Source organism: Erithacus rubecula, assembly GCF_903797595.1.
Source record: "Erithacus rubecula genome assembly, chromosome: 2".
Lineage (NCBI taxonomy): Eukaryota > Metazoa > Chordata > Aves > Passeriformes > Muscicapidae > Erithacus > Erithacus rubecula.
In genome coordinates, this window is record NC_136685.1 from 7,177,317 (window position 1) to 7,198,674 (window position 21,358).

Below are 21,358 nucleotides of genomic sequence, written 5' to 3' on the forward strand. Positions count from 1 at the left end.
GGATGAATCCAGTGTACCTGCAATATCAGTCTCACTGGAGGCAGAGTATTGAGCTGTATGAATGCACAGTCTCACCTACTATGAATGTTTTTACCTTTTATGAACTGATTTAGCATTAGCAGTATACAACATGCTTTAACATTATCACAACACCAGTGAAATATGGCAGCTTCATTGGATAAAACCTTTTTTTTAATGGTCACCAATGAACTTGGCACAGACCTTGCAATACCAGGACAGAAAGGCAACAAAGCATTTTTCTTCAATTTTCAGAAGACATGTAGCAATAAAAACCTATTAAATGAAACAAAGAGTTTCCCAAATGCCAGGAATGGTCTGGTCCCTGCCCTGCAGAGTTAATATCCAAAAATGACAAGAGGATGACAATAACAGAAGAAGTAAGCAAGTAGATGACAGGTAACAATGTTGAGTAGTACCATATGTGTTTCTGAACATGCATTCCCAAATAAGTATTTGGCAAAGTCTGCTCCTAAATGCAGATGCATTCAGAAATACTCACAATCCAGCCATAATCAGAGGATTAGTCTTTGCAGCATCATGGTGGTAAACAGTTCTTTAGGAGAAATCCTCATACAAAAAGGGCGAGGGGCTTGCAAACAATCTCTAGAAGCACATGCCAGGCATAGAGGATAAACAAAGCATTTATCAGAAAAACAAACAATAAGGTAATCAAAACCAGAGTCCTTGGGAAAGCAGATGGCAGGACTGGGACACGAAAGATACATGGGTGGAAGCTGAGTAGGGGGCTGCTTGAATGCTTCTGACATTTCTTTAAATGTCAGATTGTAATTGTGACATCTTCACTAGCACCTTGTAGGTAAAACAGCCCCTTCTAGCAGAGGCCTCTTTTAGTGGAGAGCTGCACTTCAGCATTTTGAGCTTCTATCATGTTCCTGTCTTTTATTCTGGTGAGAATGAACAAGCAAACAGCAAACTCCCACTGAACACCCACTACACTACTTCTGCTTTCACTCCGAGGTTTCCTCATTGTTCAGTTAAATCTCTGGGTTTATTATACAGATTTAGATGAAGAGTTACACACTGAGAAGCACTGGTAGGTAAGTGAGAGAAAGGGCAATATTTAAAGAAGTTTGAAGCACACGGTGTACTCTAGAAACACTCTGCCAGAGAAGGGGGAATGAGTGGGGTATAATCTTTTGCATAAGTTTACATGTGTAGAACCTTTGTTAATAAAAATCCATCCTCATTCACTATTTGAATACAAATCCCATTAATAATTCCATTAAGCTATCACTTCAGCTCATTATTTTACCCGTTTGCAGTTCACTGTGTTCACTGTCAGAATTTGCTGCTTTCCCTGAGGAAGAGGGGGGCAAGGCCACACAATTGCCTTCCTGCTCCCCCAGAGAAAGGGCATTTCCACCCTGTCCTAGCCAGAAACACAGTACATGGCCATCCCACACAACCAGCCTCCATCCCAGGACTCACCATCCAACATCCACGCCTGAATTCAGACTGCCCAATTATCACAGCTACTCAGCATCCTTGCTCTACACTTTACTAAGCAGATACTTTCAAAAGGAGAAAGGAGGGAGGGAAGAAAAGGAGGACTGACATGCAGACAGTAATACATAACAAGCAACACAATCTTATATTTTGCAAGTAAAAGCTTGGAGGGAACAGGGAACACAAGATAGACCTAGGAAAAAAGAAGAACTTCCCTCAAAACCAAGCCCCACAACACAGCACTTTAAACATGTTAAACATTCAGGGAGGCAACAGATAACATAATCACAATGCACAGCAGGGTCCTCAGTGAAAAATGCATACACGACTCTTGAAAGGTTATTACAGCAAATTTCAGCAAACCAATTGCACAAAGACCAGAGAGCAGCCAAACAGAGGTTTTCAGGTCTTGTGTTCTGATCACTGAGGCTCATTCCAACTGGCTCAATTTGATCTAACAATCAAAAAGTCAAATGATATGAAGAAAGATATTTCCTGCAGTAAATTGAAAAAGGTGGAGTGGGAGCTTATTTAGATTTGCTTCTTGCAACTGCATTTCTTCCTTTCTTCTCTCTCCAAGCAGTGCAGCTCTTGTAGAAAGGTTTCAGCAGTGGAATGCACATTTGCACATTGTGCATCTCTGTACTTTCATTCTGTCCAGGAACACTCACCTCCAAAGGAAAAGCAAACAGCCAGGGCACTGAACACAATGAAGCAGAAACACAAAGGGAAAAGAGCTGAGAAAAGGCAGCTCATTTCCAACAGCACTGAACAACTACCCCGGGCTAATATTGTTACATCTGACTGAACCTGACTGGCAAAACACCCCACTATTAACCCCTAAGCTCTTCATCAAACAGACTCATGAACTCCTCTACAAAGGTATGATAGATTCAGCAGATTTTATGGTTGATTGGATGAAGAAAGTGAGTCCCCCAGAGGTCTTCAAAATCTAGCACCAAGGGTGAGGTGAGCCAAGCTTTGTTTCTGTAGCCTCTTCTGAGGGTCATGATCATGGATTCCTATCCAGATGACATCATAAATGGACCAGCAGACATTTCCTACAAGAAATGCTTCAGATAAAATATCTGGTACTGAAAAGCCTCCAGATTTGTCAGCACTGATGGAAAATCAAGGCCAAATCCACACCACATGAAAACACACATACTAACAATGATGCTTTAATTTTGTTTGACCACACTGTGGCTGCGCTAGAAGGAGTGTGTGGTCTGAAAGAGCCACATGTGGGAACACTAATTTTGGTTCATATGATGACTAAAATGCTAAAGCTGAACCAAAACCTCAGGTCTCTCTTGTTGCAGTGCTAGTAAGATGTGCCAGGAAGGTGGTCTGGAGCTCTCTGCACATGGAATCAGCAACTTCCATTAATAAAAGGCATTCATAATTCATCTTGAAAAAAATCAAGATGCATACATAACTGTACCTCAGGCAGCTGGAAATGGAAGCATGAGGATGAAAACAGGGCAGAACAAAAGGATATAACCACACTTCTGGAATTTCCCCAGTCCTGGCAGCTAGCATATGTTTATTGGACTTTCACTGGTAGAAAGCTGTAGTATTTTCTATTCACTGCTGTGGTGAGAAAAGAAGAAAAGAGACAGGCCACTAAATGAAAAACCAACTTTGTAGGTAGTGAGAGATGTTTCTACTTCAATACTTAAAGTCTATGATGATCTTTCACATCAGATGTATGTTAACATCTGTCCAATATCTAACACAATCTATTATTTCTAGATACAACTGAAAATATAAAAATCATTTCCTTGCACAAGGTATATCTACAGAACATATTCATTCTGATACAGAAACTCAATTTGCCAGAAACTGGGGGCCCATGTGCAAAATCTTGACAAAGATTTCTGAAAACCAGCTGACACAACTCCACAGAAGATGCATTTCTAGACTCCCTTAAACTATGCATTTCTATTTTTAATGGAAAAGTGAGTTCACAAACTATTTAATCTGCTGTGATCCTATTTTCAATAGGGTCGAACCACAGCATCTTAGTGCACAGGTACACTGACCTAAAGCAGAGACAAAGTGGAGGTGTGCTTGTGCTCCTTATTGTTCAGATACAACTCAGTCAAGTATGAAACTGTGGAGTCAAGTAAAACCAATTACACTTGCCTCAAACACAAAATTGTCCCAATAACTAGAAAACAAAACAGAGCCAGGACCTGTTATACAGCTCTAAAGCCAAATTATATGGCCTGGCCACGTTCACAGGATTATACACTTTTACCCTCCAAAACAAGGTGGCTATATCCAAACTGCCAGTTGGGAATGGCTGCTGGCTCTTGCTAATCCCCAGGCCATGCCTGGGAATTGTTTATGACAGCACTAGCTGGTCCAGGCTGAGCGAAAGGCAGAGCCTGTGCTAACAATTTAATGGTATAGATGGTCAAGTTCCAGCTCTTGGGCTTGTGCCCTGGCACTGCCTGGTCTGCTCAGGGAGACCTTGCCAAACACAGTTGTACTGAGAGCTGAGCTGGCTGCAACACAGACAGAACAAGAGCATCCAACCAAATTTAAATCTTTAAGCGTTGTCATGATTCCCTTCCTTATTCTTCAGGTTTTTTTGGTTTTTTATTTGTTTTCCAGACAGCCTTATTTCCACTGAGGTGTTCCATTTGCCAAAACAACAGAAGGTCAAGATAGTTGTGAGGTGTGTGTTTAATTTCTTACCATGGTTCAGTGGAACTTGCCAACAAGTGATGGTGCTTCCAGTACAGTCAGGAATGCAATGGGAAGTGTCAGAAGAGTTTAAATCAAGTGTCTGATGGAAAATGGGGCAGGAGGAGAAAGATGTTGAGACTGAAGTAGAAAGGTAAAAAGATAAATGAATGAAATTAATTGGTCCACAAACTTTGCAGCATTGCCTAAGCTTTGCTTTGTGTCCTAGTTCAAAGAGCTGGATGCAAAAAGCACACTGCTCAACAATTGCTGTGACTGCCTTACCTCTCTCTGGTTTTGAACCACTTTCTTTGATCCATACCAAAAAAACGAAATAAAAGGTCTTTGCTGCAGAGCAAATTCACTCCCTTACCAACAGCTCAGAAGGTGAGGTAAGTAAGATTGCCTTGCAGACTTATAGTCAAGGTCAAGGTGATCTCCCTAACTACTTTTATGTGGCAGGTGCCACCTTCTCTGAAGGAAACTGTTTAGGAGAGTCTAGACTGACTTTTCTCCAAGACACTTCTCCACAGCTCTTTGCAGGCTTTCACTACCAGAAAATAACCAGCCTGGTTTATGGGAAGGGGCTCTCTAAAGCAACCAGAGCAATCCCTTCTCAGAGCAGGCAAAGGCAACACTGGATTGCTTGGGTTTTTTTTGGCACTTGACTTTTGGGTAGCTCCAGGATATACACCAACATCTCTGTGCATCTCTGCCAGTATCTGCTACCCTCAGTGTGAGCCATTTTTTTTCCTTCTTTCTAACCAGAAAGTCCTTTGCTGTTTTTTGTGTGCACTGTCTTTTCTCTTTCCATTTCCACTCCTGAGAAGACTCCACTGCACTATTTTACAGGACAACCACATAGCACAACCTGAGGAATAACAGTCCACAGGGACTTGAAGGGAACACAAAGTGAAGTGGTCAGTTGGGATCTGTCTGGGTGAATTTGGAGGTGTCTTGCCCTATTCTTTGAGTTCTGGTTATTTTAGAAGGGTCCTCTGACACTCCACTTGGTGCACAGCATCCAAGAGCATCCCCCAGTCTCTGAAGAGCACTGACACCAGACTTGGACTGCCTTGTCCCTTTGCAAAGCAACCAACGGAAACATACAGGAAAACTTGGGAATTATCTAACATGAAAATGGAAATGAGCACTATGAGAATTGGGATTGGCCAGCCTGGGGAAGAAAAGGCTTTGGTGTTATTTAATTGCAGCCTTCTGGTACCTGAAGAGAGCTGACAAGAAGGATGGAGGGAGACTGTTTTACGAGACAGGTACCAACAGGAAGAGGGCTTCAAACTACAAGAGAGCAGGTTTAGATTAGGGATTAGGAAGAAATCCTTTACTGTGAGGGTGGTGAGGCACTGGATCAGGTTGCCCAGGGAAGCTGTGGCTGCCCCATCCCTGGAAATGTTAAAGATCAGATTGGATGGAGCTCAGAGCAACCTCCTCTATTGGGAGGTATCTCTGCCCATGGGGGTTGGAACTTAAAGGTCCCTTCCCACCAAAACCATTCCATGATTCTATGAAAATGGATTTATCTTAAAATTCATAACAGCTGTACAAACCATAGCTGAGATGACATGTAAGAAACTTGAAAGAGCATTATCATGCACTGCTTCTGAGCTAAACTTCATTGTACAGCAGTTCATATTTCTAAGTAGCCTGAGAAAACAAGGTGAATGGCAGCTTTGTAGGCTGCAAACAAAGCATGTGTGATCCATATCTTCAAAACCTGTACACATCTGTGTGTCTTAATCAAAGCAGTGCATCTGAGATAATTATTCATGTGCATGATGACCCTAAAAGTCATCAATTCTACACATCAGATGCTTTGGTCACAGAAAAACTATCAGTAGGATTATTGTGAGCAACAGAAAAAATGTTTATGAAATGGAGTTTAAAACTTCATAAGCAAGAATGGAATTAATACACTCAAATTTTCCTCTATAATCCAGCTTGAAGAACCTTGCAAAGATAACTGCTAGACCTCTAAAAGCAAGGATGATAAAGATAATTAATAGAAGCTTAGAAAGATAATAATGTCTCAAATCCATGTGGGGTATAACTATTGCTCAGCTTTTGAGGAAAAGGAAGATAAATTATTCAGTCTTACTCCATCCCAGCATGAGGCAAAAATTCTAAAGGAAACAAGCTGTTCAAAAGCAAAACTGTGATGACTATGCCAAGATAGGAGTTAGGCTCAGATGACCTAAAATAAATCCAAAGTTCTGGTATTTACTGGCTGATGAGGATTCTGGGTATTATTTTAAAGCAAACCTTCAAAACCTCTGCCTTGGAAAATATACTTTAGGGTTGATTCAATCCTAAGATTTTGTCAGGATATTACAGAATGCTTTTGGTTGGAAGGGACCTCTGCAGATCATCTGGCTCTCTCCTGCTCAAAACAAAGCACATTTTGATGTCAAGTCAGAGTGCTTCTGGTCATGTGCAGCTGAGTTTGCAGTTTTTCCTATGGAAATTCTGAAGCTTTGGACTTTGCTCAGTTTTGGACCCTACACCTACACTAATTTGTGCAACAAACAGGAGGAGCTTGTAGTTAGCAGTAAGGTGGGGATCAGTCTCTTCTCCCACGTAACAAGCAACAGGACAAGAGGAAAGTTGTACCAGGGGAGCTTTAGACTGGATATTGGTAAATATTTCTTCACTGGAAATATCATCAAGCATTGAGAACAGGCTGCCCAGGGGAGTGGTTGATTAAAGGATGTGTACATGTGGCACTTGGGGACATGGTTTAGTGGTGGCTGGGCAGTGCTGGGCTCATGGCTGGATTCAATGATCTTTAGATCTTTCCCAATCTAAATGTTCCTCTGATTTTATAAACAGCAAGAAGCAGTGTTTTATGGGGATGACAGCACTGGCACAGGTGGCCCAGAGAGGACTGCAGTCCCCTTCCTTGGAGATACTCAAGGTCCTCTGAACACAGTCCTGGGCAGCTGGGTCAAGGTGAACCTGCTTGAGCAAGGGGGCTGGACCAGACAATCTGCAGAGGCCCCTTTTACCTCAATGATTCCTGGGTTTCCTTGCCAAATGTTTCACTTGCCAAATGTTTCACTTCAGTGGTTTGGAAAGCATGGGCTTTGTACAAGATTTTGGAATTAAAGGATAACTTTAATTATATATAATATTGTAATATAAGCAGTATATAATCTTAAACATTCAAATTACACAGCCAAGAAACATGCTTCTTATGGACATGTCTGTGCAACAACTTAGTGGTAGTAAATGTTATTCACATACTTCTCAGTGCTTTGTTTTGGGATTACCATAAAAGACCTGGGATCACAAACAGTAAGAAATAATGCTATGATGTGAAGAATTTACTAGAATTGCTAGTTATTATTTATATAGTGGGTGCATATTGTTTTACACACAAACATCAGTTCACAGACAGCATTTATTTCTCTGCATAACTTCTACAAGCTTTGTTTTCTGAACCAGTTTGGTCATGCTAAATTCTAGTGGCTAACAACCACATATGGTTTCAGCTCGACAGGAGTAAAAACCAAACCAAAACCAGCAGAGGCAGACCAGCTTTTGGGAGAATTTGGAATAACTGGTTCCTCCAAACCATAGTAAACGTGTATTTTGTTTCCTGAAAAGTGCCCACTTAATCCAAGATCAGTGTTAGAGCAGCTAACCACCACTTGAACATTCAGTAACGCCTCAAATTCCAAGAGAAATCCTGACAAAATAACTCTGTTATCCTTTTACACACACTTCTGTTAAAAGAAATGTGAGATTATAAATCTTCATCAGAGCAAAACTGGAGTGAGGAAGAAATGTGAGGAATTCTTGCACGGTGTGCCCTGCAGGGCTCTCCCAGGCACTGCCAATGGAGCTCTGTCCTGCCCACTCCCAGGGCAGTGAGTGTGTGTGCATTTCTGCAGATGGCTGCACCTTGAGGGCAGCCTGGCACTGCCACCTCCCTCACTGCCCACCCTCCATGCCACTGTCATCAGACCCTCACCCTCCTCTTGGAGGTCTGGGCATTTTTTCAGGAGGGTTTTCAGGATTGTGGGCAGGGCTGACAGGTCAGTCTGGAGTGCCAGCCCTGGCTGATCCTGCTGTGCCTGAGCACATCAGCCTGTCCAGTGCTTGGAGGTGCAGAATTCCCTCTTCAAAGAGCCAGACTGCAGAGTTTAATGTCCTGTTTATCACTCCCAGGACAAATTTATTTTTGTGTCTATCAGCTTCACAGACAAGTGTTGTATCAAGGAGGAGCTCAAGGCACTTGGAAATCATAAGTGAAGCTTTTTCTCCCTTCTCTTTCTTTCCTTTTATTCATTTGGTTCATTTGTTTTTCAAGCTGAAGAAACCGATGCCTTCAAGAAAATATTACATTTGTCATATAATGCATTTTCCTTCTGCTGTGCATTAAAACTGTGCTTTTTCTTTTAAATTACCATTGTTTCCCTGTTACAATAAAAATTACGGTGTGCAGACATCCCAGCCAAACAGCAGAGCAACCCTCTAACAAACTGTTTGCATCAGGCTCCTTTATACCCCAATCAAGCCATCCCTTCTCTCACTGATTTCTCTGACATTACCCTCTTCATGCAACACCAAAATCAGAAATTACCTTGCTGAGAAAGTATCAGCTTTCGTGAAAATAATTTCCAGGCCCTACCTATTTAGTATTGACAGCAAAATAATAGGAAACCACCAAGTGATTCCTTGTAAAATTCTTTTTCTGGCTGTTTTTGATGGTGACAATAGCATTACACTCCTAAATGACAGCAACCAACCCCAGGATTATATGCACCTATTACTCAGAGAACCTGCCCTCCTTTAGAAGTGCTGCTCCTTGGAAATAAACCCTCTAGTAACCCACATCAAATCACAGGCAAGGCAGCTCCCAGGCTTTTTTAGCTTGACAGGAGGCTGGTACAAATTTTATAATGAAACACCATGACTTCTGAATGACAGAAGTACATATTTTGCTTTACTTTGAATGGATAATCTGCAGCTAATACATGTGAAAATGATGTAATGCTGAAAAAGAAATAAGAAAATTAAAATAACTCTAAATTAAATTTTAAAGATTGAGTACTTAAATCCTAGCCAACACAAATTTTATTTAGGTTTTATGACTGATATTTATTCTTTTTGGAAGTCAAGAGATTTTTTCCCCTCCAAGTGGCAAAGCCCAGAAATACTCCTTTTTCTTTATCCAAAGCTGTCATGTTTGTGACCTTGTAAGTATTTGGCGATGTCAATTAATGCCTCAATAATGCTGCCTTTCATCTTCAAATGGAACTGGGCCTAGAAACTGGCCAGACCTCTTAGCTCTTTCAACAGATGATAAACACACTGCAAGTAAAAAAATCCAAGCAGCTTTTTATGACTTTGCAGATTAATGAGAATGCCAGGGCTTTCCAACCGATTTTGGTCCAATAAAGTATCTGCAAAAGTTGACAAATTAAACCCACATTTTGCATGTTTCAATTTCTACACTATTAAAAATATGTACAGATGCATCTGAGAAAAAATACTGAAATGAGATGGCATGAGGAAGTGGCAGATCATCAGCACAGTCTAAGCCCTCCCATGGGCCACAGATCATCATGAATTGCCTTTCAGAGAGGAGTCTGGAAAACACCTAAGACATCTCCACTTCCTTCAAAGGGAAGAATTGGCTCCTCTGCTTCAATGCTTCACCACATCAGTTTTGGAACCCACCACCAACCTCCCTTTGCTCTCTTCTGCCCTGGTGGTATGAATGTTTCCCAGGAGTTGTAACTTTTTTGTTGCAGCATAATGTGATTACTTCAGCAGAAGTCACTGCTCGGTTCAATTCACAGACATTTTTTATCAATTTGTATTTAGAGGAAAGAAAAATGTGTCCTGAGAGTCAATGACCCAATCTATCTGCTTCCTCCTGTCATTCCTTGTACAAGCTGTTGATTCCTCAAATGCAACTCTTAAAGTAACTCTCTGATTTGAGGATACAAATATGAGAGTATAATGGTATTTTTTTGGTGCACCCTGCTGGTTTCAGCCTAGCTGGGCAGGTGTGATGCCACACCATGGCCAACATAACTCACTCTCTCTCTCTCCTTGCTTGCAGACTACTCACAAAAGGCTCAATCTGGAAGCTGCAATCCAGTTAAATTGTGTGTCAGCCCAAAATGTAAATTTTGCAATGCTTAGTGAATTTTCAAGCCTAAAGAACCAGGAGTATGTGATTTGGGTGCCAGGGAAAACTTGTCCTTTTGTTCTGTTACAAACCATCAGTGTAATGTACTGTGGGCATTGCTCTGATTTCCTAAGCATTTGTGCCATAGCCTGCCATAATCAGAGCTTCATGTGCATCAGAAGTCTCTGCTTAGGTGGGAACAGGCTTGCATCTCATTTACCAATGAAACTAGTCATGACTCTATTTTAAAAATGTATCCAGAGATAAAAATGTGTTTCTGGAAAACAAAAAATCACTGTTACAATTTGACATCCAGCAACTGAAGCCTTGTGTATCACCACAGTAATTTGCCAAAAGAATCTGAGGATCTTAACACAGCTTTTGCCACTGGACTGCACCTGGGCTGGACAGCTGTGCCATGTCCACATCAAAGAATCACTAGGCTACTGTCTGAAATGGTGACAAAAATATGCCAGCTCTCAGTACAAACCCATGGGGAGTGCAAGAACAGCTTTCACAGAGAAGCTGGAAGAGCAAATCCCATATATTTCATCACCACATATTTTGACTGTTTTCTAGCAACTGTTGTATTCCAATATTTATAATCTCCCTCTTTATGCAAGCATCTTATGTTTTATAATAAAAAGAGTACATAAATTTCAGTTACTGTAGCAGAGCAAATTGTTGTATGTAATTAGTCATGTACAACATAAGGCGTAACTTGAAAAACAATTCCTGTTTATTCTTCCTCTGCTTAATCAATATTTTAAATATTTGTGGAAGCTGTACACAAACTTTGCAAATCACCACCTCCTAAGTGAGAGAAAGAGAACAGACAACACAAATCCTGCAACCTACAGCAAATCATCAGCATCTGACAGGCTGCTGTTCAGGGAGCTAGCTACATTTTTTTGGCCCGTGAAGGAAAGAAGAATATAACATTTTACTTCTGCACTGTTCCCCTTAATTTCTTTTTACAGTGCACTCCTCAGACAGATTGACTTATTTTTCCTCTACCATAAGAATCTTCTTCCCTCCCCACTTGTTTTTTTAATGCCATTTAGATATACTGATGCACAGTCAGTGGTGGCTACTTTGCCTGCAACCCTTGCCTGACTTTCCAGAGAGGTTAACAAATGTTTGATCATCACTGTCTTCCCTCCCACATCATAACCATGGCTAATCACAGTGGGATCAACTCTGGGAGCAAAAACACACCAGTCTTAAATGCTAAAGGAGAACTGTGAGAACAGGAGGCCACAATCACGCCTCAGTTACACTATTTAAAGACTTAAAACTGCACAGCTCTCCCTGAGCTCAACTAGAGAAAATTTTATCAAAACTGAAGACTGGTGTTTTTGTAAAATTTGTCATAGGTTTAACCTTGAGAATAACAAATCATTAAGTGTTGGGGGGCTGAAGAATCAATTTATGTTCCAAGCTAAGGGTTTTTAAAATTGAGGTTGAAAAAAAAAATTAGATCTCGCCTGGTGGTGCACAGATTCTGTTGATATATCAATCTTTTCAGGCATTTAAAAATAATATAGAGATGATAAAAGTAAATGTTCTATAACCAAAAAATCTCTCGGTAATAAAATTTCAAATTACAGCCCATGACAACACTTCTAAATTGAAGCTGTGATACAGGAGCTTTGATGGAGAAAATTGTACAAGTAACTCACAAAGTAATTCAGAAAACCAACAAAGAATGAAGGTGCTGCTGAGATGAACAGAAAACATAGCTGGAATGGTGTGCAGCATCTGTAAATGAATTTCAGACTGTTTTGCTGCCAATACCTTAAGCAGTGCTGTAGTCTTACAAGGATTTCTTGGATAGTTTCCTTTGACCAATAAATAACCTCACTAAAAAAAAAAAAACCCCAAACTCCACCATGTACAGAACCAACTCTGGGCTCCATCACCACACATGGCTGAGCTCAGAGTCTGACAAATTGATCCAAACACAGAGATTATTGGCAATATTCCACTTCCCTATGGAATACTGCTGGAGGGGTTGAGGGAGTATCTCCAGAGGACTCATCCCTCCAAACTGTGCTGCCTCTGGGTGCCAGGCTGTGGCCCAACTCTTTGGGTACAGAATCAGGGCAGAAAAACCAAATTGGGTAAAAGAGTTGAAACTTTGCTCATAGTGGCACAGAATGAGCAGAAAACCCAAAAATCACTACCTCTGAGTGCCTCACTTTCCCTGTCAATATACTGGGAGTGCAGCATCAAATGATTTCTTAGAAGTTGATGAGGTTTAAATAGTTTTTCTGCTATTTTCTGGCAGCCTCCAATGAAATGGGTTATAGCAGTGCAAAGTCTCATTGTCATTTTGCTCAGCAAAAAAATACAGCTTTTCTGTTTAAATAACTCAGACCAAACATCCATAACCACTTAAAGGTGGCAGATCCACTAAGTGTGATTTGTACCAAAGCATCTGTGGTAAGAAGGTTACAGGTACGCTCTGAGAATAAATTTCAAAGGTCTGCAAAGTATAATTAGTTCTGAAGTTCTCCTACACATTAATAATTAGTAATAAAAACCTTCTAAAGTCCTCCACAGTAAGTAGTAAAAAGCTCTTCCAGAATCATGAAAATCATAGACCAAACCCAACCCCTCACAGCTAGTCTTACATATCCTAAGCTTCCCCTAGAAGATGGTTTCATTTTTTTTCTCTCCTTTCCAAGGAATTTTCTATTCATATCATGTAAGTCATGGCAAAGTCTTTAATCTTACATACATTTACCTAATTTTAAAGATCATGTTTCAGCCAGATTAGGTAGACTAGTGGTCCTTAAAACAATTTATCTATGAATTCCCTGAACAATTCCCTCACACTGAGAGTCACACAGTCCAGTTACAAGTCAAGAGAGAAAAGAAGTTTTCCTCCATTTTGAATTTGTCACTTTAGGATTCAGTTAACCTTGAGCTGAAGGGTGGGAATATGACCTGTATCTGCCAATACTGGTGCCCAGAAGACACATCTTGTCAAACAGACTTCAGTCTTTGACAATGCTATGGCTTTTGGTAACTCATAATTGAGGATGATGCCATGTATATGAATTTTTAATAACTACTGATTGAGCACTTTGGCAAAAAAAGTCTGTAGCAATTGCTAGCTATATAGACATGGGACAGAGGGAGGGAGCAGTTTTATTCCCATGCAAAGGAATGGTGATGATGCTGAAAGGATGCATATGGTTTGAGTATCTCAATTTTAGCACCCGTATTTTCAAAGAGAAATGAAGAATGGAGGGGATGCAAATGATGCAGAGTTATTTGGAGGCTACTGAAATTGGTCAATAGTAGGAAACTAGAGGAACCAAGGACCAAAGGACTGAGGACAGACTAGGTGATTTACAAAAATCTCCTCTTGCCACTGAGTTTAATGACCTGCCATAATGCTGAGGGAGGTTCAGCCTGCAGAAGGGCAGCTCAGCAATCAAACATCTCACTCCCAAAACAGAACTAACAAATCCAGCTGTTAGATGTCACCTGTCCCCCACCAGCTGGTACCCCATAAACATGCTGACAAAAATGGTTGCAAAAGGTAGGCAGGCTGTGATCTCTCCACAGCTCAAGGCAACTTGAGGCAACATGCTTGTTTTTTTTTTTTTAAGTATTTTTAGATTTTTGATTTTTATGTTTTTATTTTTAAAAGAAAAATAAGTAACTACAGAAAAAAAAGTAACTACATCGTTTTTCTAACTTGTGATCTCTTCAATATATGGATGCAATTTTTCATGCCTAGCCATTAGCTGGATTCCACCAAGGAAAAGCCTTGGCTGGTTACATTGCTGCCCACAAGTGTGAGTCTGCTGTGTGTGAAGGAGAGGCACAGGCAGGGTGAACAGGAATGTGTACGAGCACCTGATGTTATTTGTGACACCATTTTACATTATTAGTTGGAAGCTTGCTAAGCACCATACTCTTATATCTCAGTTTACCCTACCTACCTCTCTCACCCCTTCACAGTTTTTTCCTCTTTAACACATGCAAGTTTGAATTTTTAGTTAGAGCTGCTTCGTTGATTCATGGCAGAAGAAGCTGAGGTAAAAACTATATGCATTTTTACAAATTTATTTTATGGGAGATTACACAGCTGATTAACAGTCCTCAGAATAAAAAGTGTCTCCTGTTACCTCCATTCTTGTCTATTTATTGCTTTTGATCTATTCATGCCAAAACATTCTTACTAATGAAAGTCATCAGAAAATTGTCTAATAAGGTAATTTAGAAGACAGTTCACATCTAGCATATGATCAAAAGGCACTTAACTTGCTGTTCCTGCCTCCTCTCCCCAATAAACACATGGTTTACTAGCACTGATAAGCTTCAAAATGGTTTTGAACATCTGGGAAAAGGGCTGATCAGCTCCAGACAATTGTTGGACTCTAAGCAGACTCAGGAACAAAGGTCATGATAAATGAAACCACTGCTTTGGCTCCAAAATTGCTTCAATCATGTCCAGACAAAGCATGATTGAAATGCATCTATCAGTGGATAGCATCTGGAGAACACTAAAAATGTTTTGATCAGAATCTGAGTAGCTTCTTCCAAATGAAAATAATTTTAAGATGCCATGGCAAATTTTTACAACCACACTTTGGGCTAATGTTTCCCTCTGTAGCACTGACCTTGTTTCTCTACAGCATGAAAAAAATCAATATAATAATGGTACTGCAGCAAAATTTCAGCTTGCTCTTGGCTTACTTTAAATAACTTCATTGTCTCCTTTCCCTCTGTCTACATCTGCTGTATTTGGCACTTTCAGTTATTAAAATGAAACCAAGTTGAAAGAAAATGTTAAATATCATAAAAAGAAACCCAGCAGTGCTTCCATCTCACTTTGCCAGCGCTGTGGTCACCTTTACCATTTGCCAGGTTTTTCTGTTCCCAGCTGTTCTACCTGAATCTGCATGCAAAAAGAAACCCCAACTTTCTCCAAGAATATCAAATGTACTTTGCAGTTCCACAAGAGCTACTTTTTTAAAAAGAAAAACTCATCCTCTTCCTCCAATAATACACTGGAACATAAAAGCCCAATAGTTTACTAGTGACTTCTATTCTTTAGTGGTTACATTGTCTCACTCCTTAGTGTGCATTTCTGCACAAGTGAGCAAGTCTGGTTATAGCAGCTCCACACTTTCACTGCAACCTGCTCTAAGAACGAGGCTTATAGGAGAATCTTATAGGAACTATCAACTAAAAAGAAAGAAAAGCCTCATTGAGCCAAAAACATGACCTTTAGTCACCTTTCACTCCCTCTGGATGAGAACCATATCCACTTGCTGTCAGCCACAGCTCTGCCTTGGTCAACAAACAAGAAGAGCATTGCCAAAAGAAAACTGGGAGCAGTAAGATCCAGGGAAAGCCACAAATGTGGGCAGTGGTGAAAGGAAGGAAACATTTGCCCTGCCTGGGCCTCTCAGAAGTATGGGATACTCAATCCTGGAGCAAGAAAGACCTACCCTGCTACATGCACAACACAGAAAAGAACTGAAAAGACACAGACTGCCCATACGAATCAGCTTTCCTACTCTTGGCTATCCCACGAACGCAAGCCTTGCAAAGGGACGGATGACGCTCCATCTCTAACATCCCTCCAGCAAAACAACCCCATTAAAAAAAAAAAAAAGAAAAAAAAAAAGAAATAAAAAAGGGGTGAATTCTTACTTTGGTGCTGGAAGCTGGGGAGGAGTTGGCCACCAGGCTGGTGATGACCTCGCTGTTGCCGGTGGTGCCGGCGGCGGTGGCCGGGGCGGGGAGGCGCGCGGGCCCCAGGGGCAGGGGCAGCAGGCCGGGCCGGGCGCTGCCGGCGCTGCCGCAGCCGCTGCCGCCCGCCGCGCTCCCGTTGGCGCTCCAGTCCCGGCGCTCCCAGCCCGCGCGGTAATCCCGCTCGAAGCGGCTGTGGTGCCGAGACATGGCGGCGCGGGGCGGCGGCGCCCCGGGGGGAGCTCGGCAGCCGGCCTGCAAGAGAAAGGACGGAGTTAGGATGAGGGCGAGAGCCCGTCCCGCCTCTGTGCCTTAGGAGAGCACGGCTGCTCCCCTTTCCCCTGCTGAACGTCGAGAGTAAGAGAGCAGTGCCACTGTGAACATTAACACACAACACAAATCAGAGTTTAGACAAGGACGCAGTGGAGAGCCCAGTCCCACAGACCTGAAGAAACACCATCTGCCCAAACTCCAGCAAAATAACAAGCAAAAGCACACAAATTGTGAAAAGTCAAGTTAGAAGAAAGTCGTAATTCAGCGTTCTGACAACAGGAAAACATTCCCAACAGCTCCATCTTGCAGTTTTCTCAGTAGCCTTCAGATCCTTTCTGTAGACTCTTTCCTGTACCTGACACATGACCAAATCGTAAAGAACAAAGACAAAAAAAAAAAAATCTACCTGCTAACTCTACCCATTACCTCTCTGTTTTCAAAGCCAAATATTGCTTCATACAGCACTCTTTTTGCTAGACCTCCTCAGTGGAAGGTGCTATGGGAATATTTCACTCTGTGCCACCTCCCCACAGTGAGGATGCTGTCCAGGGCAGCCCAGCATGTTCTGTCTCCTCCTGAGCTAGACTTAAACACTTTATGCCTATCGGTGATCTATGACCAAGCTGTTCTGTGGGATCACCCTGTCCTTATCATCCCTCAGTCTTTGTCATCCACAGATAACAATATCCCCTACTGCCAGGTGAGGGATGTCTTAACACAATGTTGGGAGTCAAGATTCCCAAGATCTGATCTTAGTTCTGATAATTATACATTACATAGCCTAGAGCAGTTACAGAAGTCTTCCTGGCAAGGTATCCTAATGTGCAGAATGGTGGCAATAATGCTATTTTCCCAGCAGAGCTCTGACTAAGTGAATGTTTACAGCATTTGCAATAGAAAAAACAGTATGAATACATTCTAGATGTATTTATTTACATAAATAAATAATGAGTATCTAGGTCACTGCAGCACCTGATTTATTTTATTAGCACTACACAATCCACCAAGTTCTTTGTAACAATGACATCAGGTCAGTGGAAGCAATGCTGTTTCACAAATTCTTAGATACAAAAATGGATGGTAAGAACATCTGTTTATAAGGATTGTGGAGGGAGTCAGAACTAAACTCACCCAGAAGCATCTTGAAGATAAGAAACTTCTTAAGAGAGATAAAAAACTTAGAAGTGTTATAAAACAGTATGCCTGTCACAATGTTACTTATCCACCTGGTAGAAATTAAAAAGGCGAACAAAACCAATCATTATGCCTGAAGGATGAAAAGTTCACCCTGTTCACAAAAAAAAAAAAAATTCAAAAATATAAGTGTGTATTACAAAACTCTGCCAAATTCTCACCCACAATCACTGTGTTCAACAAAAGGCCAAACCAAACCTCCCAAGAAGCTGCATTTTTGATGGTTACATTGTCCCTCTCCAGGAATGAGCAGGTGCTCTAACCCTGGGGACCAACCCTGGTGTTGCTGGTATTGACCACAGAATTAACATTCCTCTTACCCCAGCTATTTGTTTTCTCAAGTAAAATGTGATGCAACGTTTGACTTCATGATTTGAGGGCTGATGGTTCTGGTATTTGCTTAGATTCCTCTGTTTTACATTTTTGTGGTCATCTAATACTTTCATTCAGAAAGCTAATTCTGTATTTTCCAGAGGACCACGCGAGCTCAGCTGTACAATGACCACAGGAAACCCCAGAGACACCAGTGCTGAAGTGAAAACAGAAACTTTTCTTTTAGTAGAAGTGAAGAAAGCAAACTTTTTCTCTAGTGAAAACTACCTCAGAATAAATTCAGTACTTAAACACAGTGTCTTTAAAGGTTGGAAATTGCACAGGTATAACCCCATTTTCGTTTGTTTTATAACCATTTTGCTAAGTCAGGCAAAAAAAGGAGCCTGCAAACTGCAAGCTGCAATTTCAAAATATCCTTTATTATTCCTTGCCTTTGAAAAAGTTTCTTTATAATCCCAACAGCCTCAGCTGCTGTATGAAGCTATCTTTTGTGACTGTTTGAATGGTGGCTGTCAGCTGAATGCCCTTCTCCTCTGGAGCTGGAGGATCTCCATTAGCTGCATTAGTGTACTCCTTGACAAGGCAGCCAGGGAGAACCAAATCACATCTCCCCCACCACCCACACTCCTGAGCACATCTGACATTCAATTCAGCACTGAGCACACATGCACACAAGTCAACAGTGAGCAGTTTTTGCCACAGGATCCCAGGCACCCTGCCCCCAGCAGTTCTGCTATCAGATGAGACTGACAGGCAACTACGTCAATAACAAGCAGCAGAAAAGCCTGTGACTAAGCCACACATTAAGAAGTTTACTTAAAACCCAACTCCCTCTTCATGAGCACATTCACTTCTCAGTCCAGCTACTGTATTTCATGGTATTTCCAATGAAAAAATAAAAAGCTGGGGCTAAACAGGCTAAACATCAGTCTTCTTCTTTTTTTTTTTTTCTTTTTTTTTCTTTCTTTTTTTTTCTTTTTTTTTTTTTCCCCAATACACTGCATTAAATATACACTACTTGTTTCAACATATCATTTCTGGCTGGGTACAAAGATACTTGACAGCAACAAGATGTGCTGAAAAACCGGAGGGGATAACCATCTAATAAATGAGTATTCAACTGCTAGTGCCTGCTATTTAAAATTAGAAAGAATAGAAAATGTTTTCATAAATAGCTGCTGGGTGAGGTAAGAAATGGGCTGTGAGCAGACTAGCTAATTTTTAAATGTATTTTTAGATCCAGAGTTTATGCTTTGTCTAGACTATTGTTGTTGAGGATCACAATCAAAATAATAATGCTTTAAACATATTCTGTACTCACCAAAAAAACTTTTCCAACAGTGTGTCCTTAGTCAAGTGTAATCATCACATTTCTAACACAGAACTTGACACAGGGCAGCACAAACCATCTTGAGAAAAGCAGAGACAGAGGCCAGTGGAAACATCACTGGGACAGCAGGGAGGGCAGCAGACACTGCAGCCTGAGACCACAGAATCCTTAAGGTTGAAAAAGATCCCCAAGATCACTGAGTCCAGCCACTACCCTAACCCTGCCAACACCAGTTCCACAAGATCTGATTTTAGGCTACAATTTTCCAGATGTGTTCTTTGAGATTTTTTTTCCTCCTAAAAACAAACAAAAAACCCCAAAACCCATTCTGTTGGTGAGACAGAGAAGAAATATCAATGCCTAATACTCAAAAACAGCAACATCAATACTTACAGTTAATTCATGTGGTTTTACCTTTTTAAAGGAAGTTTTTCTCAACATTCATGTACAGGTGTTTTCTCTTAGCTAGTTTTAGATCCCTCTAAACAGCACTATGAAAGAAAAGGATTTTCTGTGTTTTAGACACCACCCCAGCTAAGCCTTGGCTAATTACAGATCTACCAGCCTCAGTTGTGGGGTTGATTTCTCAGAGCAGGATGCTCCACACTGCCACATGTAGGAGACAGTACTAGAGCAGATAAGCTTTGAGCTCAGACATATCTACCCTACATCAGAGCCATAAACCCAGGATGTGGACCCAGCCAGCAGGAGGAAAATGTGTGACTTGTGCATCTCAGACTCCTAGTCCATGAGGCAACTGCCCATTGTTACTGCTGAAAATCCCTCTGTACACCCACTCACTGCCTGGTGAAGGTGGAGAAGGCAGTGAGACAGACCTTCCCTCACCCTCTACTCAAGGTGTAATCACTGGAGTTGAGGGTGTCTTTAACCTCCACTAGAAAGGAAACACGTTCCTGTTCGTCACATAGAATCAAAGGATTTTATTGTGCAGCCAAAAGGAACAAAAATTCTCTTAGAGGGGAAAAAATCCCCCACCCTACTAAAGAGACAGAAAGAAGAAAAAGAAGCCCATAGCAGTGACTGGATGAACAGATGAATTCGAAGCAAAAAAGGAGATCAAACTGGTATTAAGGGAAGGCTGTGGAAAGGGCTAAAAGCTAAAGAAGAGAGATCGAGCAAGCAGTGGTAAATACAAATCCCATGACAAATCTAAAATGAGATTTAGTGATATGGCAAGGCAAAAAGTCCCCAGGACTGCATCACTGCATGTGCTGCAAAAAGAATGCCAGAACACAGCCCTTGTTTCAGACAAGGGCTATGCAGGAGCCAGGCATGAGGATTATACATGCACCTTACCCCTTCCCCCATCATTTACTTTGAGAGAAAGATGAGTTTGGGAGGATAGACCAGGACAGACTGGTGAAACAATACCAAACACCTTCTGAGGAATAGAGTAGGAACCCCCCCAACCCTACAAGGCCAAAACACACAATGCAGCAGGTGAGAGAGACCATAAAAAGAAGTTACTTTAACTGTATCCCTCTCAAGGCAAAGTAAAATGCGAATGCACCCCTGCTAGAGAACGTAACTATTTATGCAATCAGGAATTTTAGATGTATCTCATACTAACAGCTTGCTCAACAATAATATCTGAGGAAGTTTTTCAGGAAAATGTGAGTGTTTTCGGGACTGAAATGTAGGGCACTTCCATTGACTACAACATCCAGGCTCCAAATTCCCCCTGAAGACTTTGTCCATTTGGAAATCCTCCTACCTTTCTCAGCACAAAACCACCTTGCTCCTGGTGCTCATTTTTCACCACATCTCTTATGCAAACTCATTTGTTCTTGTTTCCACACCCACACAGAGGAAAGGAGAAGGCCAGCGGCGTGTGAGATAGCAGCGTGCTGCCCTTGGGGCTCGAACCAGGTTCAAACAGATCATTGCTGAAGATTTATTAAACTCAAGTGGTTAACATTTCATTTTATGCTCGATACATTTAAACACAGCCCTTCTTCCCCCAAGCCCAAAACACTCACTGTTCTGCAGAAAAAATGCTTCCTATTCATGTTCCTCTAAATGACAGTCCGGGCTCAAGCCTTAGAGCAGCTTTTTCCTGCTTTCCACGCTTAGCTAGTCAAGGTCTCCTTAAAGTGCCTGTCCTCACAGATATAAATATAAGAAAAAACAGGCTTTCAGCCAGTCTC

The 21,358-nt window shown here is 41.3% G+C and overlaps 1 protein-coding gene across 5 annotated transcripts in view; it reads right to left on the reverse strand.

The window, feature by feature from the left end:
* Window positions 1-21,358, reverse strand: part of KLHL29 (kelch like family member 29) — a 385,829-nt gene that overhangs the window by 223,778 nt on the left and 140,693 nt on the right. For all 5 annotated transcript variants that reach the window (XM_079298042.1, XM_079298039.1, XM_079298043.1 and 2 more), the window contains one exon: window positions 16,022-16,315. In XM_079298042.1, coding sequence (XP_079154168.1) covers window positions 16,022-16,270 — 249 coding nt within the window. In that variant the 5' untranslated portion in view covers window positions 16,271-16,315. The remainder of the gene's footprint in view (window positions 1-16,021; window positions 16,316-21,358) is intronic.